This window comes from Protopterus annectens, chromosome 6.part0, assembly GCF_019279795.1.
Source record: "Protopterus annectens isolate FY-2018-M chromosome 6.part0, PAN1.0, whole genome shotgun sequence".
Classification (NCBI taxonomy): Eukaryota; Metazoa; Chordata; order Ceratodontiformes; family Protopteridae; genus Protopterus; species Protopterus annectens.
In genome coordinates this window covers 1323446920-1323474155 of record NC_056737.1, presented here as the reverse complement: position 1 = coordinate 1323474155, position 27236 = coordinate 1323446920, and the positions used below count along the sequence as shown (strand labels likewise).

The 27236-nt window shown below is 37.5% G+C and overlaps 1 protein-coding gene across 13 annotated transcripts in view; it reads left to right on the top strand.

Annotated features, from left to right (window-relative positions):
• NEB (nebulin) overlaps window positions 1-27236 on the top strand; it is a 619289-nt gene that overhangs the window by 284125 nt on the left and 307928 nt on the right. For all 13 annotated transcript variants that reach the window (XM_044074886.1, XM_044074893.1, XM_044074887.1 and 10 more), the window contains 11 exons: window positions 139-246; window positions 349-660; window positions 1571-1774; window positions 3270-3374; window positions 13943-14050; window positions 14548-14859; window positions 20222-20425; window positions 21030-21134; window positions 21448-21555; window positions 24876-25187; window positions 25278-25481. In XM_044074886.1, coding sequence (XP_043930821.1) covers window positions 139-246; window positions 349-660; window positions 1571-1774; window positions 3270-3374; window positions 13943-14050; window positions 14548-14859; window positions 20222-20425; window positions 21030-21134; window positions 21448-21555; window positions 24876-25187; window positions 25278-25481 — 2082 coding nt within the window. The remainder of the gene's footprint in view (window positions 1-138; window positions 247-348; window positions 661-1570; window positions 1775-3269; window positions 3375-13942; window positions 14051-14547; window positions 14860-20221; window positions 20426-21029; window positions 21135-21447; window positions 21556-24875; window positions 25188-25277; window positions 25482-27236) is intronic.

Genomic DNA, 27236 nt, shown 5'->3' with positions numbered 1-27236 from the left:
GTGGGTCTCCCAAAACCTAGGGAACAAATGGACTCATTTTTGACAGGGGAGGACTTGATAATCAAAGTAAGCATGGCAGGAGGTATATGAAAAAATAAGTATGCTACTATGTTACCTATTTGTGTTTCATTTCTTTAGAAACTCTACAGACTTGGATGGGAACAAGCAAAGAGGAAAGGATATGATATGCGAGCAGATGCTATCCCTATAACTGCAGCTCGAGCTTCTAGAGATATTGCAAGTGATGTAAGTAACTGTATTCATTGTACTTCAGTCCCATAATCAAATAGTTGCCGTTATATGAGACATTATGGAAAATATAATGTCTGTTTTTTTGTTTTTTTTCAGTATAAATATAAGCAAGCGTACCGCAAGCAGCAAGGCCACCATGTTGGATTCCGCAGCATACAAGATGATCCTAAACTGGTTTGGGCTATGCATGTCGCCAAGATCCAGAGTGAGAGAGAGTATAAGAAGAACTTTGAAAAGACGAAAACAAGTTTCAACATGCCAGTAGATATGCTGGGTTTCCTTCTGGCCAAGAAATGCCAGACTCTCGTCAGTGACATAGACTACCGACACTACCTGCACCAGTGGACGTGTCTGCCAGACCAAAATGATGTCATTCAAGCTAGGAAAGCCTATGAGCTACAGAGTGATGTAAGCATATATTTTCTAATTTTTACTACCATTATGTAAAAAAATTCATGTTTTCAATTGCAAAATGCTTCTGCTTTTGTGGTAAAAAGCATATAGCTTTTCACCTGCAAGCTATTTCTGCCTTTGTGTTAGAGCTGGTTTCCCTGTTATAGTTGGATGATAATATCCATACAATTAAGAAAGTGAAAACACTTCTACATGCAGACTGATATTTAAGCTTCCTTTGCCTTGGATGCCCCTTGATATGAGGATAATGAAATCTGGGTCACTTATTGTTCTCCCAAAATTTAGAACAATGATACCTTCTGCAAATTTTAAGTGCTGCTCAGTATTTCAAAGTGCAACTGTTGAGACATTTGTTTTAATATTTTAATTAAGATTAAAAATAGTTCAGTTTTTTTTTTTCAAAGAACTTTATATTATTGCAGCATATGAAGAAACCCTCTTACTCTGTTTTATGATGCAGTTACGTATAATTACTGGACATTTTGTAACACCTCTGGTGTTTAAATGGATTTTATGACTTAAGCACAATTTTTATTTTTTTTTATTTTTCTTTTGTTGAAGAAAGTAACAGCGATTAATAATTTGTACTATATTCAAGCATGAGGCAGTCAAGCCTTGGATTATGATAGAACCTGTGTTAGTTCACAGAATTTCTTGTCTGACCGACTCCAGTTCTGATGCAATGACAAATAACCTGATAACATTCCAGACTGGATATTTTGCAGCCTAACATCAGGGAACTTCTCGTCCTCTTTTGCCAAAGTGTGTGGTTTAAGTGTTAGCTTACTTGCATATGGAACGGTTATTTTGAAACTAAGATAATAGTATTTCAGGATGAATATAATATCGCATCAAACTTCACCACAATTGAAATATGCTTCACTGCTCTATTTCTACTTTACAGAATGCCTATAAGGCTGACTTGCAGTGGCTGAAAGGAATAGGCTGGGTACCAGTTGGGTCCCTGGATGTTGAGAAAGTTAAGAAAGCAGGAGATATTCTAAGTGAAAGAAAGTATCGTCAGCACCCAGAAAATCTGAAGTTCACAAGTCCAGTCGATTCCATGAGCATGGTTCTGGCGAAGACAAATGCAGATACAATAAACAAGGTAAGCCTCGGTTCCTTTTCTTTTCTGACACTGTAGAGAGTGTGACAGAAGTTTTATATAACTCTAAATGTTAAATGGTTAAACTTTCATATAAACAAATGATAAAAAAAAGTTTAATATATTAAAGGTAATCATGCAGAAAAATTCTCTGAATATAAAGTTTTCTGAAAGCAAAGAACATTGGTTATATTTTTTCTTTCCTAACATATATACCCACCTTGATCCTTTTCCCAACTCACCTGTAATCAGTGCTATTTTATCACCTGATGCCCAGCCTTACTGCAATGGCTGAGAAGAACTAAGCTGAACAGTGATTTCACTGAGATCTTATTATACAAGCATGACAGCCTGTCTGGGATTTATTTTTTCCTAAGAGGGGCATAATTCTGAGCGATGCTAGGCAGAGATATAGCTAGGGTGGGGCAGATGATCTTTTATGAGAGAAGTAAACTGTGTCCTTCCTCAGATAGTTAAGTAGGACAATAATAAATTAAATAAGCATACTGACTGCTTTAAAATGCCATAAATAGTCTTGTCCACAGAGTATTTCATTTTACATGTATAGTTTTAGGTCATGTGCTGTAAAATATTACACTGTTTACTATGTCGTCAGATTTTTTTTCAGGCACTGCAAAAGAAACAATGACAAAATGGTCACAATTCATCAACATAATCCTTTATTTTAAATATAAATATATATATATATATATATATATATATATATATATATATATATATATATATATATATATACACACACACACACACACACACACACACACATATATAAATAGATATTTGTATGAAAAATTCTGCAACTTTATGTTGTCTATTCTACAGAAGACTTTCATGTTTGCATAGTCCTTGAGTGTTACTGTTCCCCATCTTTGTTTAAAGCATTCATACCATATAGTAATTATATTGAAGACTGCCTACAAAATGTACAGAAATTTTAGAATGAAAGGTCAGCGGGGTAAGCCTTAACAGCATGGACTTGTCCTGAATTTGATGGCTTGTTAAGAACAAGCATATAATCCCATGACTCATACAGCAAGAAAGGATAGTTATAACCTTTACTTTTATGGAAATATTTATTGATCTAAATCTAGTGACTGAGAGGTAGTATTTGTCACGAAACTGCTAAAAGGCAGAGAAAAAAGGGAAAAGGTCTTTAATAAGACAAAAAGAAAAATTAGGCTAGCAAGTTTTCAGACTATGTAACAGAAGCATTCCAAACTGTGCATCCAGACCTGTTCACTTTAACAACCAGAGCAGAGGAGGCCCCAAAGAGTATAACAGTCAAAGTTTTGATTTCCTAAACAGATTTTTCATGAATAGGGAAATGTGGTAGGAGTATAAAAGACCAATATGCATGTTAAACCTTCTTTACTTAACTCCATTGGCATAAAAAGAGTTAAGCAGCAGATCTGTTTTGTTTTTACAGTAAAAGATCAAAGAGTTAATATAATCACATTCCTGTTTTATTTCTTTGCAGCGTTTGTACACAGAGGCTTGGGAAAAAGATAAGACATCAATCCATATAATGCCAGATACACCAGAAATTACACTGGCAAGACAGAATAAACTCAACTACAGCCATGTGAGTAACCACAGGAATCTGCTTTGCTACATGCATGGATTTACCAAATACACTATCAAATCTGAAAACGTATACAAAAAATAATAGAGAAAACTATGGCAAAGGCTTCAGTTGATATCTGTACTTTTTTGCTTCATAATATCAGTGTTGTAAATTAAAATCTGTTGCTTTGTGGTAAGTACATTTACCTTTTTTTTTGGAAGATAACTGTATCATGCATGTCCACTGTAGTGCCCCTGTGATAGTAGCTTCATTCTGTACAACTAATTTATGTTGCACCCCATCTTGCATTTTAATTAATATAATGAAATGCAAATAGTCATATTTACATACATACTGAGGGGGGGCAACTATATGCATTTACAATGCCATGTAAAGGCTTTTTCAGCATGTGTTTGTGTGTGTGTGTGTGTGTGTGTGTGTGTGTGTGTGTGTGTATGTGATTTGTCCTCCAAATCCTGGTATTCAAGGTTAGTAATAGTGCCAGACAGACAAGCGTATTAAGAATAATGAAGCTTTCCTTTTATTTCCCCTGGTGTGTTGTTGTTATAGGTTTTTAGTAATTTATGAATAAAATCCTGATCACTGTTGTCAAAGACAATAATGTAGATTAGTAGAAAGTCACCAACTGGAAATTGTTTCCCAGCTATATTAAAGCTTTTTACTCAGTCAACAGGAATGCACCACTCAAATTCCTTTATTACATTGTGGCTAAATTGATTAGATTTCATTTACAAATGTCATCACATTGTTTTACATGTCATGCGGTCTGAACTATATTCACATGTTCCGTTTAGCTCACTGGGGCCTGGACATTTTCTGATGTGGTGAGTGTTTTTAATGGGAAGAAAGCACTGTGAAAGGGGTGAGGATCTCTACTGGGAAATACTTTTCTGACTTAATGGTAGCTTTACCTGAAGAAATAATGTTACATTCACTTTGGTAAATGTGCAGCTGCATTGTTTACACTATTGTCTGTAGGGCAAAAATTGAACTTAGCCTACTTTTCCTTGACAAAATATCTCTGGGAAAGTGGTGTCAGCTAAAAGTGTAAGCTAAACAAATAGATAAATAAAACCTACTTTATCACAATGACGCTAACCAAGATAATATTTGTAATGTAATGCCATACAAAAGTTATCAGAGACCTACCCTAATCCTGTCAGGCACCATATCACCTTTGCTGTCATAGCCGACATCGGTTTCATGTATCTTAACAGTATGAAGTGGTATTTCCTAGAATATTTTTTGGTTCTGAGTTATCTACGTGTCTTTGTTCAATTTCCTAGAATATACTGTTACTCTGGCATGGATATTTTTCACAGTGGAAAGACAGAATATAAAGCATTTTTAGACTCTTGAATCACTGGAAACCCACAGGGCTTTCTACACATTGTTAATACATGCCATTTTCTAGGCCAAAAGTGAGGGCTTCCTGTGCGCTTGTTGTCTGCAGCAACCTAGGCATTAGAAGTACAGTCATGTCTAAAGTGATTGAGTGTGATTGAATGCAAGATCTGCGGCTTCCTTTGATAATCCTGTCTGAAGATGAAAGGAAAAGTAAACCTGCAAATAAGATATATAAATAATCCCATTCTTTGAGAAGATAGTAAGGCCAAGAGAGATAATGAATAACAAAATAATTTACTAAGAAGCAAATATGTAAAATGTTAGATATTATTTTACACAGTAAAATTACATATTTACTCAGAGATCAAAATCATGTAAGGGCAACACTGTAAAAAAAGTACTGAACCCAACCCAATAACATATTGAATACCAAGTAAAATGTATTTATTTTTATATATTCTTCAGACCTGGTCCTTATAGAAGTAAGGAGACCTGGTCCTTATATAACTAAAGAGACCTGGTCCTTATATAACTAAGGAGACCTTGTCCTTATAGAAGTAAGGAGACCTGGTCCTTATAGAACTAAAGAAAGACAATCTTGTCTTTAATATCTGGTCTGTATAGAATTTTAAGCCAAAACTGATATGGCAGTTTTAAGGCAATGGACACAGCCAAACAGAAATTCCAAATTATTTTGAAAAATGAAAACATGCAGATATACTGCAATAGCTTTCTTCGGTTGTCCAGGGTCCATCAAATGATTGTAGTCTATGAATTAACAGAGTAGCTGATGATGGATTAAAATGATATTCAATTTACGAGCAATCAACTCAGAAATAAGTTATGAAAGTGAGCATTCATATTGTGGCTGTCATCACAACTGTATGACACCCATTCTCAATACGTACTTTATCAAGTCTAAGTTCCTGGGACTTGGAGTTTGTCACAGCAGGCAGTGGGCAACAGCCAGGAAGAAATCCTGGACAGATCATTATTTCAGTCAATGATACATTTATATTCACATATATACCACATACATACACACCTAGGGTAGTTTAAATCCAAAGCCAATTCAATGATCCTCATGTCTTTAGGAATGAAGACAGAGACCCTGACAAATATGCAGTTGGAGGACATGAAATATTTATATAAAAAAGTCACCCCGACAAGGGCTCGAACCAGAGAACCAAGACTACTGTCAGGTAGTGCCACTAACATCTGTACCATCATCTTTCCTAACAGTTATGGCAGAATAATAAAAAAAATAGATGTCATTGTTCCTGGGCAGGAAGACATGTTAAAATCAAACATTAAAAATCTTTTGTTACAGAGTTTAAATGGTGGCAGTGTGAAATTCTGTGTTAGATTGCCCAAATGTGGGTGGATTTCTTTCTTAAAATTTAATATATCACATTGATGAGGTCCTTAGCATCTATTTTGCTAGCTGGGTAAATTGACAAAAAATACCAAAATGATGAATATGCATTAATCAAAATAAATTTTGATTCAGTGGTTCTAGGGTTTTCATTACTTCTTCAAATATATTTTATATCACAGTTCCGTGGCCCTACACTTTAAAAAAGAAACACAAAGTAGATTGTTACTAATCCCATGTAAGAATTATGCCAGTTCTAAATAGGTGCTAGGTATCCTTCTTCTATACCTGAGTTACCAGGTGAGATGTGCACAAATTCATGAGATGCAAAGCAGTGCTTCCTAATGAAAGTATGACTGTTTTGTAATTAACCCTTATAAATGTGATCCCAAAATATTGCAAACACTCCAGTACAAGCAGCAGTCATGGTTAAAAAAGTAATTCTCCCTATACCCCCTATCCCCCCATCTATGCCAAGTCTTAGATTGCTGTATCTTGGCAGGACAGGAATAGAAATTACCAGGACGTCAGATGTTTGATCATTACCTGCAAATTCCTGTAGTCATACATTTGTGATCACACATAAAAGTGCTGGTCATTCATGTAGAGAATGCAAGCTTGGCACCTGCAAAGCAGACTTAACCATATATAAGACCCATTAGGAACTCCCTGTACTCAGCAAAGTGCCATTCTCTGTATTGAGCTAACCAGTAGCAATCCCCCTCATCTAAAAGTGGTACTGAACTGCCAGAGGCTGATAGTAAGTGGCATTTCAAGTGGACACCAAGAATGAAAACAAAATCAGATAATGTAGTGTGATTCAGTAGGTGCACAGAAGAATAACTAGCAGATACTGTAGAGCCTAACGTAAAACAGAGAACCCTCATAACAGTAAGATCAGCTTACAACACCCCTGCAGGGCTGCAGCTGCTGTGACAAAACTGTGCACCAGGAGATGGCATCTCCATGGGGGGGGACACTGAGTTAATGCAAAGCAGACAGACAAACAGACAACTGCAAAGCAGCATAACAGGGAGGCCTTCAGTAGTGGATTTAAGGTATCAGGATTGCACATGAAGGCATAGCAGTGGGAGATCCTATAATGGAACATCCCAGGCAACATGAGAGTATTATAACAATAGTCTTTGACAAGAGCCAGCAATACTACAATAGACCACAACAGAAAGGCACTGAGGGAGGAGGAGGAGGAGACAGGTACTTATACTGTGAGACATGCAGCATGAACAAATGATACAGCAATTCAATAAATGATGGCGTCTGTTCACAACAAGAAAGGTAACCTGACAGCACGCACACTTGGTGAGAAAGCTGGCACACAGAGTAAAATGGAGCACAACAAATATGGTGGGGATTTTCAGAACATACTGCCAACTGCACAGCAATAAACAATGTGAAGAATATGTGCACTGGACCACAGAACAGAGGTGCATACCCACTGGTGCTGGACTATAGAAGAGAGTGAGGCAATGGCAGTAATGGTCAATCAGCAGCCTTTACTGCACACAGCAGACACTACAGGACCCCGTAGAATGGTTAGTATGTAAAAGAAAGGACAGAGAGAGAGAGAGAGAGAGAAGGAGAGAGAGAAACAAAGAAGCATAGAGACGTATGCCCTATGTCATGCTCAGGGGCACATACACCACAATGGGGATGTGATGTATTGCCAAAACCTTACTTACCATATATGTGACATATTCAGGAATTAAAGGACAAGGGTATATCATCTGTTCAAGCCAGATCTGTTGTACAGTGGGAAAACATCCTGACTATGACCCAGATGAATCAGGTTCAGATCGCACCCTTGTTTCCAGAAATTGGTAAGGGGAAAGAACAGAGTGATGAGGCAGTACTCTTCTTCGAGGGAAGGGTGGCAGTACACATGCCTTGTGTATACAGTCCATGCTAGAACCCCCAGTGGAGACCAGATATCACATGGAGGCATGGTTTGCAAGGATGGAGCATGGACTTCTGAGCAGCTAAATCGCTCATGGAAGTGGGTTTTGTAACTCTTTTGCTAAAGACCTTTGCACATGAAACTCAAAACTATAAGGCAGGTCTACTCACTGGAAAGGCAGGGTTAGAAAGAAAACCCTTTATTCCCTAAGTAGTATGATGGCATCTCTGGTGCCACTTGCCCCTTGCACCCAAGAGGAACAAATGGGCAATAGAAGTCTTGCCTCTGAGGGAACAAATTAGTCAGTTGGGTACGTAGAAGGGGGTTTGATGACCACTGGTGATCAGGGAAAAAAGAATATCATCTGCATAGAATCATTAGGAGAGACTGTCTCATCAAGAGAATATATTATTAAACTGACAAAAATGCATTACATAATGTGCTGCTACAGATATTTAATGACTGTGATCTTGCCACAGTAACATGAATGCATTTTGTGAGGAATGCCTCTAACAGCATGATTGTACCATGACTATTCACCTCATTTGTAACTACAGACCATGCTGAACTCTTCCATGATTACATGCCATTGGGCTTTCTTAGGGCACATATAAACGATGTGCATATATACAGGTATCTTACCAGTTGTATGATGGCTAAGTGCTTGATTGGTAGCATTTGGCTAAAACATACATTTGCCAAATGAGATTGCTGAGTGCGTGGTATTCTCTTTTTAGCCACGGTATTGTGATTTCAGAGTTTGTTACATTAAGTTCACAAGCTAGAGAGAACAAAGCCTTCTGCATGGAAGGTTTGAGAACTTGCCCCAACAGAAAAAATAAACTGATCTCAAAAAGCAAATTAATTGTCATTGTTTTATCTGACTTTTTTTCTGAGCAGTTGTCTCATGATGGACTTATAATCATCCTCCAGTATTGGCATAACACATTATATGTGACTCCTGAACCTATAAACAAACATGTTTCTACCATGGAAGTGTGATCTCATGTACAAGTCTGCTGTGATGCCTGACAGTCATAGCCTGTGTTCAACCATATTTTCTGTCTGCTGCAACACACACATCTCACATATATACAGCAACAGACCTTTTGTTTCAATAGGCTGTAAAATTAATCTCTTAGTATAGTCCCCGCAATAGTAAGTAGGGGTACCAGGCACAACAGCAGTCATAGTATAACAAGAAAATAACTCCTGTCAAAATCTACAATCCATATCTGAAAATCGCCCCTCCCCCATCTGCATCCTAACATTAATCAATACGCTATTGAAATATCTTCCCACCACCAACATACTATAGGAAACTTGCAGTGCAGCCAAGACTATTATGTCTCCCAAAGTGCAGTACACAACTTGGCCATCATAGGAGCATAAGCACTTAAAAGTATCTATTAGACATCACCTAAGAAAACATCTATACCTACAGCCATTCCTGACAAAACAAAAAAGTTCCTAGTAATCTAGAACTCAGAGTTCAGCAAAATATTAGCTAGCCTACAAAAGGACTAAACCCCCTGACAGCTCAAAAATCAAGCAATTATTTTTGCCCAAATTGTGCACTGTCCCAGAAACCTGCAAAATCAAACATTAACTGACAGCTGTCATAGCATTTCTATCGACTCCCATCTTCTTGGAAGGACTTAAGTCTGTTAACATTAGCAAAGTCCATCTTCATGCTGAATAGCTTCCTTTTAGGTTTTTCTCTTCTCAGAAGGAATACCAGCACCTCCCATCCTCTTAAACTGAAACCTCCAACATTCATTCACATTCATTGCCAATCCCTACATGTGAAAAAGAAATTCTACAAGTCTAAAAGCACCCTCTTCTGTAAGCTATGGATAATCAGTCACCTCAACCTCTACCTCATGCCAAAGCACCGTAGAATCAGAACTGCACCAAAAATCCATGAAAACGAGAGTCAGCAATCACCACTTCTTTACAAGATATTGCATATTTACTCTAATATCACCACAAGAAAACATATAGAAGACTTATATTCATCCCCACTCATGCATAATCAGAGGAAATACTGCTTGGTTGCTCTTAGAGCAGTTGACCGATAAATGGCCCAGACTGCAACACGTATGAAAGACTTGTCATAAAAATCAATAGAATGTCCAGGTTTCCTATAGACAAACAAAATAGTGTGATACAGTTAGAATGAAAATGTACCAATCAACCACCCACAAAAGAAAAAAATATATTTTTGTTTCACCTGCATAATGTGCACCACAGTGATAGTTATGGACAATAAACTGATGGTCAGTGTGTATTAAAAAACACCGTTCACATATGCAGCAATAGTTTCTACACATCTTTTGCCCTAATCCCCAAATGGTTCAATACTGTATGCAGAAACCCAAGCATAATACACACTAGCTCAATCCTGTTCAAATGCCACCTACCACAATATAAATATTTCAAAGATTTACACACCCCATCAACTATTTAATTACAAAGCCTGAAGCAAAAAGTCAGGCAATGACAACTTGGCCTACATCTTATCAGAATCAGTACATACTTTAACAAATACTGACTCATCTTCAAAGGTGTCTGAAACAAACTGAGCTATATCCCTTAGTTGTGGTATGACAATCCCCTCAGACTTCACCACAGTGTCCCAAAAAAACAACAATCCACATATTTCACCTTAATACACTTCAACTGAAAACAAAGTAAAAAATAAATAAATAAACTCCTCCACTCCGTTGGCCAGTATACTCTTTCAGCACATCTGGAAATGCTGCTGTCTGACCAGAATACACCTCAACATATACATGACACTCATTCTGCAGATTCCATGGGCCGTGTATCTGTCTGAGGCACAGGAAAATGCAGCATATTCAATAGAGCAGAAGCACCCACAGAAAGAACAGAGCCAACTAAAACTTCTGTGATGCCCTCCACTGCTGCCAATATGTGATGGCCACCAATATGTGATGTCCGCATGCTGGGCCAATAATCAAGGAAGCTATCCTTACCACTGACACTGGACAGTGACATGCACTTGGAGTACAAATGGATACACTCAGTATTTCCAGATGAAGACTTCTCTGCATTAAGTACAATTTCCCCTCAGAGCACACAAGGAACACACTCAGCCCAGGGTCTGGATGTCTCTGTATCTGTTTCTATCCAGATCCCAATAAGACTCCCCACTGGTACAGCTGTACAGTTAGGTCCTCAGCCAAATGTCCAAGCCAAGTTCTCCAGCACCCTCTCTGTAAACCCAGTGATTCATGCCCCTGTCCCAAGTAGCTGGCACACACACACTGAGAGATTTGATTTTTCACACACACACACACACACACACACACACACACACACACACACACCTGGGAAAGGCTGGCACAGATGAACCTACTGTGCCACTTTCTGCCCAGAGTATATGGTAGTTATCACTGCCACAAGACATTTCACAATCAGCTACTCTAAGGCCCTTAACAAAGTGTGTCCAATTATACTGTGTAATATTAATGCTAATACAAATGGTAGCAGTTCACCAAGATGGCTAAGCCGTCTAGAGTGGCCCACACAGTGTCACCACATAAATATAAGTACTCCCAAAGTTTAGATATTAAGGACCAGCTACAATAAAAGTTTTAAATATATTTAATAATAAATAAAAGAACATGGAAATACTGAATATATATATATATATATATATATATATATATATATATATATATATACACACATAGTAAACCACAGAGTTCAAATCACAGGAAATATTGAAATTAACATTGATGGATAGACTCATACAAATAAAGAAAAACAGTCTCTAAACTAAGCTTCACTATATTCCTGACTGAATCTAAGAGAATTATACTGTTCCCTAATAACTTACTTGGGCAAGGCAAGTTGAAATACGTGAGTAGGCATTCTAGTCAGGCCCCAAACAGAATACTCTATCCTCTGACATTACTTCCTGTAAAATATAATATCCAAGATGACTTGCAGAATGACCTCATCTGGTCACCTGACTCTAGGTTCCCACAATATCTTGATATTGAAATTTGAAACAGGACTTTATCAGACTGCTACAATACACATTTAAAGCTTTTATGGCTAAGCCTAGGAGCCAGAAACATTTACAACACTTCCCCCTTTCTTTACAAAAGCTAACAGATAATGGCTGCTCTGAGACCTACTGTCTCCGGGCCTATTCAGCACTGTGAGGCGCCATTCAGTGATTTCACAGCAAATTTACATTTCCCTTATATGTCTTAAAATAAGCCAGCTGGTTAACCATTGCTGTGCCAATTTCGTCTATATACATTTAATTCAGATACCATAATACATGTACATTTCTCTTCATTTCAGAAGGGTGCATTGTTGAAACATTGTAACACAATTAACACAAGCAAAGCTCACAAATACATTTTCAGCACAAGCATCCATCCAGATCAGTTTGATATACTAATGACATACAATTATTTACAAAATTATAGCTTGCTGTGCTGGCACAAGTCATACATCCACTGCCCGACTTCTCCCTGGCATGGCTGGCAGTACCACCTATCATCACAACTTCCATAATCACTTGGTGATCAGACGCCACCATCTGATTCACCATGTCACTCCCCTTTTGTGTCTGAGGAATGGGGTTCGTCTAAAGTCAGAAGACTGTGCAGTTGTTCAATCTCATTGTCCTCAATACTAATATCTGACATCTTTACTCATTGCATTACCCAGTAAGTGAAAGGAAATTTCCCAAACGTCATGGCCATATTTACCCAAGTTAGTATGGATACCATCTCAGGTTTCTCCTGAAAACAGATTATACATAGTAGGACAGCCGTGTGTACAAAAAGTAAGTTCATTAATTAATTAATTCTGTGCAGACATATTCTTGTGCCCTATGTTTACCACTCCAGTTTTAAAGACTGCACCCAGTTTTTTAGGGCACTTCTTCCTTAGAGAACTATGCCCCATCTACCTTCTATCTTACTGACTGTGAGTTTTATGGATACGTTTTCACCAGGTATTTTGGCACACAAAGATGAATCCCCAACTATGATCCAGGTAGTGCAAGCTGAATTAGTTTCTCATGTGTCTGTTGGAGCTAGCCAGTGGAGGGGAGGAATCCTGCAGCTTTGACAACTCACCTGTTTTCAGGAGAGGGAGTGTGAATCATGCCTGGGGGGTACAAGGTCCCATGGTATTATCACTAATAGTTACTGGAGACCACATGGAAGCAATGGTTCATGGGGTGGGCAGGGCAGACTTGAAGGGTCACAAAACATGTGTAAGTAATTAGCACATCCTTGCCAAAGCTCATTGCATGTCAGACCCTGAATTGTGTAATTGGGCATATGCTATGGAGAGTATGGTTAGAAAAGCAAGAAAACTCCTACTCCTGCCTAAGTGACAACCCTTCTTTGTCATCTCTCACACCTGAAGAAAGGGGGATGCATAACAAATGGTCCATTTGGCAGGGAGCAGACTGATGGTTAGCAGACAGGAGGGAAAAAGTGACATTTAATAGTATTTACTAATTCATTGTCTTTCATATAGAATAGACATAAGATACATTATTAATACATTATTGGCTAGCAGGTTATTTTTTATTTATTTATTAACTTATATTTTGCTTGTAAAGCAGATTAGTCAATGGGAAAACTGGAAAGGAATTTTACACTGATTGCCACATGTGTCTGAAGACGCATTCTGAATCACGTAGTCAGACTCTCTGTGCTTTCTGAGACTGCCATTAGGCAAATACCTCCTCCTTTCACCATTTCTTTGGCTAAAAGAGATGTAAGAAATTGAAAGAAGCATTGGAGAGAAAGTAGAGGTCATTTTTTCTGCCCACCACATATTAGCAAACATTTCACTGCTGAGTAATGTAAGAAGGGATTGAACAGTGTGTACTGTAATATAACTTATAAATGTATTTTGTTTATTCAGAAACTCTACAGGCTTGGAATGGAAGAGGCCAAGAAGAAGGGTTATGACTTGCGAGCAGATGCCATATCTGTCAAAGCTGCCAAAGCGTCCAGAGATATCGCCAGTGATGTAAGTAGCAACTGACATGCCAGATAAACTATGATAAACTACAGTAAAGATTTCTTCTGCTTAAGAAGAGTGGTATCAGAGATTGTTAAAATTAATTTCTATACTCAATGAAAAAATAAATAGCGTTTTAATTCAAAACTAAATAATGTATACAGATCATTTAGCCAGCGTTGACTTACATTTCATAAGGTTTAATTCCACTTGCAAAAATGTCACATTTTATTCAGTCAGATTTTAAAATACATTGCCTGATTCCAGAAGACCTGCTGTCAGTGTTAGTGACCACTTACATTAAGAGCAGGTCTTTTGAAATCTGAACCCTGGTGTAAGCCTGTTTATAGATAAGCTTTTTTATACTGAAGTACATGACTTACACTGAGAGCAAGACTTTCAGAATCAGGACAGATTTACACAACAGCAGCTCTTTTGGAATCTTGACCACTGTGTCTAACACTGCCTACACCAAATTGTAACACAGCTTCATTCATGTCTTTCAGTATAAATACAAACAAGCATATCGCAAGCAACTAGGCCACCTCGTTGGATGTCGCAACTTGCAGGATGATCCTAAAATGGTGTGGTCAATGCATGTCGCCAAGATCCAGAGTGACAGAGAATATAAGAAAAACTTTGAAAAGAGCAAAACAAGCTACAATTCTCCAGTGGACATGCTCGGCATTTTACTTGCTAAGAAATGCCAGACCTTGGTCAGTGACATTGACTACCGCACTTACCTACATGAGTGGACATGTCTCCCAGATCAGAATGATGTCATTCAAGCCAGGAAGGCCTATGATCTACAGAGCGATGTAAGTTTTATATGTACGAGTTTGTTTTTATGCATATTGTGATATGGTGAAATGCATGTACATATTATTATGAGCATAGTAAAGTAATACAATCAGATAATGAACAGCAGTCTTTAAACTATTCCTAAAAGTAACAAAACCTTTTCATGACTGGACTATTTTAAGATGATTTAGATGAGTACATATTGTTAGAAAGTGATTTGTTGGTTCATTTTTGTAAAGAAACATTTTGTTCATTAGCTACACTTTATGTATTCTTGTCGTCTAAAACATTAGGTGCTACAATATAGGAAAATGTGACTAGGCCACACTTTTCCAACAAAGAAAATATCAAAAGCTATCACCATCCAGTAACACATCTATTTCACCTATTTCACAAGGACAAAACTATACATGAAGGCTTAAACTATATTCTATTTATTATTTATTGGATTTTTGACTGAGTATCATCTACAATCTTTTGGGACCTTTTACAGAGTGATCAAAGTGCTGTTTATGCTGAATACATAAAATGTGGATATATTTATGTAAAGGCTCCTCTGTTCTTCAAAGAGTGTTGTCTTCTGATATATATATATATACACACACACACACACACACACACACACACACACACACACACACACACACACATACACACATACACACATACACACACACACACACACACACACACACAAACGCACACACATATATGCACATGCGTGGACACACACACACACACACACACACACATCCCACATGCACATGCGCACGTGCACACACACACGCACACACACACACTCAGACACACACACACACACACACACACACAGACACATACACACACACACAGACACACACATGCACACACATGCACACACACACAAATACATGCAGCTTCACAATACTTATCTCCCATGGCGCTGGCAGTATTACTCCTGCCATAGTACTGAACAAGTGCACACCATCAAAAGACAGCATAGGGGTGTACACTTCTTCACTTCACACCATGAATAGCAATGTATAGCCATTCTTTCTGGGGAAATGTACATGACTGATTAGCACTACAGAACAGAGACTTCTTACCACAGTGGTCCTACACTGATCTCTGAAATGGAAACCCATATTTCCCTCAGCAAAACTGCCTATAACAGTTTTGCACATTGAAATAAATGCTTCTGAAACCTGACCAGGATTTTGAAAGATAAAGAGTCCACAAAGAGACTAGTCACCAGTGGCATTCCTCAGTGTTTTGTGCTGGGACCTCTACTGTTTGGCATCTATTTTTGTGAAGTAAAAGCCAATACCAATAGGCTCTGGCTGACTAAGTTTGCAGATGACTATAAGCTAGAAGCAGTCATTGACTCCCAAAATTAATTAGCCATCCTGCAGAAAGGTTTATCCCAAATAAATAACTGATTCCAAAATCAGGGATTAAAACCTCTTCTTTTGGCTTTTCCCGGTTAGGGGTCACCACAGCAGATCACCTGTCCACTCATGATTGGCAATGGAGTTTTACGGTGTCGAGTTGCCAGCCTGACACCCAACCTTCCATGGAAGGCACACACACATGCATGCACACACTCATGCCTAGAGCCCATTTAGAGTGTTCAATCCACCTACAGCATGTCTTTGGGATGTGGGAGGAAACCAGAGCACCCAGAGGAAACCCACACGACCACAGGGAGGACATGCAGACTCTGCACAGAAGGTACCCCAGTTGAGAATCGAACCAGATAACCTCTTGCTGTGAGGTGGCAACGCTAACCACTGCACCACCGCAGTGCCAAAAATGCATTGTTGTATCCTTTGGGAAATCATCTACTCCATGGAACTACTACATTGACAATACACCCCTAAGAGTTGACTCAGCTGTTAGAGATTTGGGAATATATGTGGACAGTGACCTAACTTTTAACAAATGTGTGTCTGTTGTTGTGAGAAAGTCCTTCTATATTGCACAGCATATAAACAAAGGGATTGTGCCTACATGTAGGGATGTCATTGCTCCCCTTCACTCAGCCCTCATTAGGCCAATCATGCATGTATCTGTCAAGGCATAAGCAACAGCTGGAATGCCCATAGAGATACCTTACTAAAAGGATACAAGACCTAAACAGCATGTCCCATATGGACCAACTCAAAGCCCTATTACTATACTCGCTATCTTACAGATACTTTACTAAAAGTATACAATACCTAAACAGCATGTCCCATATGGACCAACTCAAAGCCCTGTCACTATACTCGCTATCCTACAAATACCTTACTAAAAGGATACAAGACCTAAACAGCATGTCCCATATGGACCAACTCAAAGCCCTGTCACTATACTCGCTATCCTATAGATACCTTACTAAAAGGATACAAGGCCTAAACAGCATGTCCCATATGGACCAACTCAAAGCCCTGTCACTATACTCGCTATCCTATAGATACCTTACTAAAAGGATACAAGGCCTAAACAGCATGTCCCATATGGACCAACTCAAAGCCCTGTCACTATACTCGCTATCCTACAGATACCTTACTAAAAGGATATAAGACCTAAACAGCATGTCCCGTATGGACCAACTCAAAGCCCTGTCACTATACTCGCTATCCTACAGATACCTTACTAAAAGGATATAAGACCTAAACAGGATGTCCCATATGGACCAACGCAAAGCCCTGTCACTATACTCGCTATCCTACAGATACCTTACTAAAAGGATACAAGACATAAACAGCATTTCCCATATGGACCAACTCAAAGCCCTGTCACTATACTCGCTATCCTACAGACTGCTAAGAAGAAACCTGCATCTGGAATACAAGACATCCCCTAACCCATTACTGATGGTTTTACTGTACATCTTTACTGCACATCAGTAAGTCTAATGGCATCAGAAATACAATACTCAGTCTACGAATCTAAATTTCTTCTGCAACAGCAAAAGAATGGTTTGGAGGGGCAGGTATATCTCGCAGAGGATAATGCTGATCTGGAAAAGACTCCTCATCCACATAAAAAAAAGTTCATCACTGTCCATATTTAACCACAAGTTAGATCTATGGATAGGAAACAGAAATTTACCCCAGGACTGCCCCCTGTACTACTAATGGACAGAGACAACTCCTAAATGCTTTATCCCATGCATGAGTCCCCTCCAATTATCTATGTTACAATCCCAGTAATTATCATTAGGGGTAATATATAACCATGGGATGGGTAAAACCAATCTATAAACCAAATAGGATAGGTTATATGAAGTACAAAAAGGGAAACTGGCTAGGCTTAAAATGACCCACAAGAGCAGCTAATCTAGTACTTACCTATGGAATTACGAACCTGTGAACAATGTAGTTGTAATGGAGGTTAAGATAACAAAAGATGAGAGTTAGGCATTTATGTCAGCATTCTGAGAATGCCACAATGCTTCTAGTCTTTGAACTGTAGAGCTCAAATAGAGGAAAGAACTATTCTAGTATCTCCAGAAGCAGATATGACTAATAAAGCAAGGCAGAATGCTTCCTAGGCTGAAGAGCTGGCAATTGTAGATGAAGCTGAATGGTCTGCAGAATCTCCAGTTCTACAAGTGGAATGATACATGCTGGAGAACAGAGTATGGGATCCTAAAATCTGCGGTGGAAAGAGTGAACTGCAGAAGGAGCTGAGAAGTACAACTGGAGAAGGAGAATGTGCTGCTAAGTTTGCAGTCCTGCATGTGTCTGTTTCACCGTTTGTGCATATCAGAGTATTAAAAGAAGTAATGACAGTGATAGCAGTAAGACAAGCAGTCAGACAATGTAAAAAGCATGACTAGGGTTCTGGCAATGAAGTTCAGTTTGTTAAATATCTTGTTTGCAATGCTACAGATTTAGCCTTCAGATTTATTTACAATGCTGCGCACAAGGGATCAAGGGAAGAAGACTGTTTTTGTTAATAGGATGAATCCTCCTGGCTTATTAAAAAAAATTTGGCTAACTATGAAAAGTGTGTGATTTATTGTACTGCATGATTGCTTCAGATGCTCTAGAAAGATTGCTGGTACTTTTATGAGAACAATTATGCCCTATCAGACAGCCAATGCTCATTGAATCATAGGTGTATATTTTTGGAGGAAGGAGGTGAAGGATGAATCTGCTGGATAGGGTAGTCTGAGGGTTGTTGTTGTTGTGTCTTTCGGCTTTTCCCGGTTAGGGGTCGCCACAGCGGAACTCCGGTCTGCTAATGATTGGCAGTAGATTTTTACATGCCGAGTTGCCGGCCCTGACGCACAACCTTCAACGAAGGTACGTCCATTCACTCATGTCTTCACACAGAAGACGCTCTAGCTGGGAATTGAACAGGACAACGTCTTACTGTGAGGTGACAACGCTACCGCAGCACCACCACTGCAGTGTAGTAGTCTGAGGGTAAGAAACTACATTTGGTGAGGGTAAGAAACTACATTTGGTGAATGCATTACATTAGACTTGTTAAATACTTTTTGGGGAGGATAGGGCAAAAGTGTTTTGTGCTGGACACTGGCATCATGATTAGTATATTGTGAAATATACCACATGATTCCCAGCTGCTCAGAGTGAAATGTGACATTGTGGAAATAGGTGCAACTAGTAAACTGCATTGCGAACTCACTATCTTACACAGTTTCTACCACACCACTTCCAATTCACATGAAGGCTGTCATACCTGCTTCTTGGCCAGTGTATATACTTGTCACAAGCTACCCATTTTTTTATATATATTTTTTCAAACTATGTACAGATTTCTCTATGTTTTGGTCTGCATAATTAATATAATATAGTTGAATATAAGTTATTTATTTCAACTGCTGTTCTGCAAAGTTTGTTTTAGATATATGCAAATATTTAAGGCACCTGTCTGTAGACTAAGCCTAGCCAATAACCAGAGGTCAGAATCAAGCTCTGTATCTTGTATCTGTAAAGTAAAGAACTTAACCAGTACATCATGCAATCCCCTATAATATTATGACTGGGTTTCTGAGCACAACTAGAGTATGTGTTCAAGAAATTGATTCAAGATAATCAACTTCATAGCAAAACATCACTCTGACTTTTTAATATTTTACATACTATTTTCAGAACTCATTGATATTAGCAGAGCAGAATTTTTATAAAAGTTTGTTTCAGTGTTAATCCTCTGTATTGATGACATCTCTAAGCTATAACTCTGTCAGATACTATACAAATTGTCAGATAACAATAATGGGGTGCAAGATAATGACATATTCAAATATAAGCATTTTCAGACAGAGGTAAACAGTGAAATTAGAAGATACAGCTGCTAAATGTATGCAGATATGTGCTTCAAGACTAAAAAAAATCATATAAAAATGTTTCATTTTTATTTACATTATTTTACATTTCTAAACAGATTATATACAAGTCGGATGAACAGTGGTTGAAAGGTATAGGCTGGGTTCCCATTGGATCACTTGATGTTGAAAAGGCAAAGAAAGCTGCTGAAATTCTGAGTGAAAGGAATTACCGCCAGCACCCTGAAACCCTCAAGTTTACCAGCATACCTGACTCGATGGATCTGGTGCTTGCAAAGACAAATGCTGTGAACATCAACAAGGTATCAACATATCAAAAAAAAAAAAAAATATATTGTATCAACAAACTTAACAATTGCAAAAATCAGCATAGTTAATCTATTATGTGTAAAGTGATATATACTTTGATATCATGAAATATTGTTAGAAAATAAAAATCACTATTGCATAGCATATTTATCTGGGTTCCTATTACGTGATTGAAGATGCATTCTGTCAAATGCGTCTTGATCGAACGTAAAAGAATGAAAAGGCAAAATAGCGAAGTGGCTTTTAAGTGAATTATTTCCCTGGGAAAGAATTCCCTTGGTCGCTTCCACTACTTTGCCGTTTTCGGCACTGTAGTGCAATCTCGGAGTTGGTATATTTAAGCAGGGGGGTATAATATTTTAAAGTTTTTTTGTTTTTTTTTTTTTTGAAGCAGCGATTTTTTCCAACTGGAAAAAAATCGCTGTTCTGAGGTTTTGACATTGTAAGCTTTCACTTGCATGAGGTCGATTAATCATAGTTCGCTTTTTTAAGCGTTTGATGATGTACTATAGACCCTATTTATCTATCTCTCTACATATAAATAATGAGGGTTAGTCTGATTACCATATTTATAACCATTGTTGATTTTTTTCATAGCGTCTCTACACTGAAGCTTGGAATGCTGACAAAACTACAATCCATGTAATGCCTGATACACCAGAAATCATGCTTTCAAAGCAAAATAGAATCAATTTTAGTGAGGTAGGTATGCTGTTATATTTAGAGATCTCTAAAATACAAAATCTGTTAAGCTGAAGTTGACCTTATCTATATACTTCTTACAAGCTACTATTTTGTCAATATATTTCCAAGTGTTTTACAATGTGTGTACATGTAAAAAATGTAGGTACTAAAATTGGTTGTTATTTTAAAGACCACTGTAAAAATTAAAAAGGTATAGTTGACTATGTCTAGTCATTAATGGGAAGTATGTAAAATAAAGCTATTTTAAAATGCTGAAATATAAGATTTTAACTAAGAAAAGGACTGAAATAAACATATTTCCTTTTTACAGAAATTATATAAACTTGCCATGGAAGAATCAAAGAAGAAAGGTTATGATTTGCGGGCTGATGCAATTTCTGTCCGTGCCGCAAAAGCATCAAGAGATATTGCAAGTGAGGTAATACATACTTTTCTAATTATATGAAATATAATTTATCATCAAAATGTCTGATAAATGTTAACATATAATCAAAATTTCTGGTGCACTGTTTATATTCAGAACATTCTGCAACTGTCAGCATAAAAGGTAGAAACAGTAGGTATGTTGACTTTAAAACTACATCAGACAATTATTTTAGTGGGCACTGCTTTAAGTTGCAATGACAAGATGACATGGACCAAATTATATATTTCTTTGATGTAGGTTTGTCTTGCCTTGGTTGAGAAAAGTGATCAGAACTGTGAAGGAGATATTTCTGCTGGAGCAATTTTTGGTTTAAAATAAAACATTTGTATGGCTGTGATATTGCTTTGTTAAACATATCTACACCATTTAAGTTCTTGGCCCAGATACTCATATTGTTCTTGTTATTAATTGGATATTTCCAGCTATTTTATTTTAGTCTATTTAAGCATACATGTTTTAAACTTGGTTTTATTGAAAATTTTTTATGAGATATTGTCCAAAAATCTAAAACATATACAAAAACTACTAGGAGCTAAAATATATTTTAACAAGTATATAAGTTCCTATGAAATCTAAGATAATATTTTTTATCAAAGTTAGGAGGGATGTGATTGAGTTAAGGGAAACGGCTAAAAGGGTACATAATACTAGAAAAAGGTGAAATGCAGGTAACGAGTACCATTTATGAGGAGTTGGTTGGTTCAGTTGTCAAATTGTTATGCTGTTGAATAAGTGAGTAATTATAATAAATTTAAGGTAGATGTTAAAGTTTTGTCAGAGCAATCTGCATTGAGGAACGTTGGATAGGGTGTGCAGTGTTATGGTTTACAATGTGGAGCCACTGAGTTGAAGTATTAGTAAAGATGCTACGGGTGAGGGTTTTTGAGTAAGTTTATAAAGTGCAGTTTATAAACTTAATAAACAAGTACACATATTGACTGAAAACAAACTCAACCTCCATGAAGCAGCATGCCGAGAAAATGAAAGAGCTGCAATATTCTGCTGATTGTAAAAATGGCAGCACCCTAATATATCCACAAGCCACCAAAGGAAAGTACTAAAACCTACAAAAAAAATGTAAAATATAATTAAAATATATAAATTGTCCCCAAGTGGGAAACAGGAGACATAAAATATAAAAATTATATATGCACATAAGCACGCACATAGATGAAAGGAATACAAAGTATATTATCAAAATAATTAAAAAAGATACAAAATGCTAACCTAACCATACTTATAGTTTTATTTATTTGTTTTTGTTTACTGGGAAGCTCCGATTGGGGTTTATGCCATTTTCAGCAGAGGCCCGGGAAGAAAAGCTCAACATATCAGTCAAGTTCATTTAAAGACAAAAAATGATATTTTGTAAAATACATTGTTTACATAAAAACACAATTACATGAATACATCTAGAGCATATTATATAACATACAGTAGCCTATGAATTTAGGGAAATACATTTTTTCATGAGGTAGCTGGTTACAGAGAAATTACACAGTTAAGCGCATTACATAATACATCCACTGTCTATCAGGCAGAGGTACAGAGACATGTAACAAAGGCAGCAAGGGATTTAGCAAGAGGTAGAATTTAAGAGGACAAGTAGTTCTATGAAACATTAGGTAGACTGTGGTAGCGAGCTTGTATAACTCTGTATTAAAGAAAATAGAGGTAGTAGTAGTTATCTGGGAAAAGAAAGTTTTGTAGGAGAGAAAGAGGGTGGAGTGGCAGTTTGGAGAAGATTAGTGTAAAGGACAGGTGTGAGAGAATATACAATGAGATTTCTTAGTGATAGAGATATAAAGTTACATGCGTAAGATTAAGGTACAAAAAGGTTAATTAATTAGGTTAAGTACCTGGGGGGTTAGCCTGAGGTAGTGCATGAGCACAACCAGTCAGTGAATCCTGGCAGAGAATGACAAGTTCAAAAGGAAATGTTTTAAAAAAAATCTGCATAAAAATGCAGGAATATAGAAAATATATCAACAAATATAAAATGGACTATTTTTTGTCAAAGATGTTAGAAAAACAAAAAAAAAATAGAGTAAAACACTGTAATGTTCATTATTTCATTTTAAAAATGGTCACTCTTTTTAAATACGTTAATATCCTCCAGGGTAGGTGTTATAAGGAAATAGCAGACTTCCCAGAATGGTGTCATAACACTCCTGGGTAATCTGTTATTTCCCTGCAGTGCCCACCATGTCAGGCATAAATTATTACTTGGCACTGTAGAAACTGATTTTAAATATATAAATGAATGAGTTCTTCTCTGCCTGGATTCACTGATTGATCTCTTGGCGAGGATATAATAATAAGACACATTTTTGCAGACCTGTAACATTTTTATGAATCTCTCAGTACTTTGTAAGCATCCCTGTTGTATTAATCAGTAATAAAATACCTTCTAGAAGATTCTTTTAGTGTCAAATGCAGTGATTTTCCACTTAAGGGATTTATGTTTCTAAAGAGGCACAAAAATACAAATTCTCATCATCTCTCTGGTGGCGTAGTGAGACAAAGCTTTGACAATGGCCAGTATGATGCAGTTTTATTTAGTGGCTTGTGTCCTTAACACCAACATAGGGAGGGTCTGCATACCTGTCCCAGAGGAAGAAATATGCAGGGCATTTCTCTGAATCTTGGCAGAGACCAGAGACTGGAGATGAACTCCAGACTCCAGGTCAGAAAAGACATGATTTCTGTATGGACCCAGGTGGGGACAGATGAACAAATCACTTCTTATTACTAATTAGCTTAGCATGGTGGTGATTTCAACATGCTAAAAGAGGGGATTTAGAGCTGTCAAAAATCTCTGCAAGCTGCAGACTGATCCCTGTTCAATACCTGTTCTCTCAGAGCTTGTTGCTTCACACCCCACATTGACCAACAAATGGTTTGGGGCACCATGCATGGTTTCTCCCAATAAGGAGATCTTCCCATTGGAGTTAACATGGGGGGGGGGGGTACTAAGGTTTTGCAAAACCAAGAGATGGAATGGCAGGGTCAAGTCATTTGGAAAGCAGCTTTTGTTGTAAACAAATGTTCTTGTCTAAGTGACCTGGGTCATGGCTGAAAAAGGTCCCTGGTCCAGTTTACTTACCCAGTTAACAAATGAAATAAATAAACAAATAAATAAATAGAGCATGACATCATCAGTGGCAGGTAAAAGAAATCACAAATTGTCATATTTTTAAATTATTTAATTCATTACATCATTTTATGTAATATTGCATTGAAGTATTGTATACTCATTTCAACTGATGTCTGTATTTGCTTATTTCAACTGATGTCTATTTGCTGTACAGTATAAATACAAGGAAGCATATCGCAAGCAGCAAGGCCACCATGTTGGATGCCGTAGCATACAAGATGATCCAAAACTGGTTTGGGCTATGCATGTCGCCAAGATCCAGAGTGACAGAGAGTATAAGAAGTTCTTTGAAAAGAGCAAAACAAGCTTTAACACCCCAGTTGACATGCTGAGCATCTTGCTTGCTAAAAAATGCCAGACGTTGGTCAGTGACATTGACTACCGCACTTACCTTCATCAGTGGACATGTCTTCCTGACCAGAATGATGTCATACAGGCTAAGAAAGCCTATGAACTTCAAAGCGATGTAAGAATTCTCATTTAATAAACATGAAATGAGGGGTGTGTGCATATTAAAACAATTATTTATGCATATGTATGTTTTCTTTCTTTTTAGAATATGTACAAGGCAGATATGGAATGGATAAAAGGATGTGGATGGATTCCTGTTGGATCCCTAGATGTTGTGAAAGCGAAGAATGCTGCAGACATCTTAAGTGAGAGAAAATATCGCCAGCGTCCAGACACCATGAAGTTTACCAGCATTTTGGACTCTCTAGATCTAATTCTTGCTAAAAACAATGCACAACAAATCAGTCAAGTAGGTTTAATTCTGTATTTTCTGATTCCACTATTGATTGAAATCTTAATGTTATAAAACTGCATCTATAAAATATTAAAGGGCAATAGTTGTGATTGCATTATGTGTAAAATAAGTAAAACAAATTGGAAGAGCTGTCTGCATGCTACATGCTGTATGATGCTTAGTAAGTCAACATCCTGACTGGTTTTGTGAGATACAGAGCCTATAGAATGAACTAATTTTTCCAAGTAGTGGCAGGTCAGTTCTGTTAGGGAATGTTTTCAGAAATGGTCTGCCTGAAAGACTATGGTTAAAACTCTGTCCCTATGTGGATTCATAAAGATTCAAACAGTGTGTGGTGGTCACACAAAAGTAGAGTCACTCGCCTCATTATTGTCTTTGACAATGGGTTAACTATGAGTTCTTGAGTGTCGGTTGTATAACCTCAGACTGACTTAATAGAAGGTGTGAGAGGATTTTCCTTATTGGAGAGGGTGGTAAGCAAATCAAAGCCCCACACAAGATATACAAAAGTAGTATACCCTAGTGTTTCCTGAGCTTGTCTTCAGTAAAAATGAATTGGTTATATGAAATCAACTTACTGTAAGCTGTAGCAAATATATCTGACAGAAACAAAAACAGACAAAACATATGCAGACGTGCACATACAAGTGTATGCACACAATGGGTATTTAGAACTTGGTGTAAATTATTAATGTGAGTATCTTATTATTGTTATTAGTATTATTATTATTTCCATTACAGTTAATCTACATTTAATGGTACTTTGAAGAATCAGGGAAGAAAATATAAGTTTGGCCTTGCAGTTAGAGGCCATTTTATTCGCTGGCATCATGTATTTCTACACTTTTTAGTTGAATACTGAGTAGGTAGTTTCCTTGACTCAGGTATGAAAGTCTTGTAGCATTTGGGACTGAGTCATCACCAAAGACATTTTGTTTATGATGTGTTCAGAGAGGTTTTAGATGCATTTAACAATTCCAGGGCACATGTGTACTAAACTGCCACTCACATGAGAAATGAATGTCATAGCCATGCCCCATGTGAAGGCTTTAGCCTGCTGTGTTAAATTCCTCACCTACTTCAAGGGTCAAACAATGCAGTGCAAGTTACTAACCCCCAGCTACACCTCACCCTACAGCACCCAGAATGCTGGTTAACGGGAACTGATGCCAGAAGTTGAAGTCACTTCTGCACCAGTGAGGTTGCATGTCCACTTACCAATACTTTTACACTCTCTGTAAGTAGCAGCATCTTTCTTTCTGTCTTTAGCGAGGTATAAGAAAGTAGCTTTGGACAGCAATAGTCTGGTGAAGCACAGGTCCATCACCAAATGTCCATTTCTACTGAAATGTACTTGATGTAGTAGTTACTCGCCCTCCTGCTAGTGTATAACCTCCTAGACCCTCTTTAGGCAAGTTCCGGGAGATACCATATTGATGAATAGATTCTTATTCAGTTTTAAGAGCTCTCCTGGCGATATGAAATTGAAATATTACATCATGGTCTTACTTGTTTTTATCTTTATCTTTTAGACCAGTAAACCATAACATGCCACTTTGAACGCTTGATTATCTGTTATGAACTGTCAAGTGTGTTCTATAGCTAGTTGAATCACAATTCATCAGTAAATTTTACAGAGTGACCAAAGATAATGTGGGCCAGAGTGGTCCCCACACCAAGATGATGTTATTCAGACCTAGATGTCTCCTTAATAAAAATGTTCCACTCTTAGGATAAAAATGAATGTAA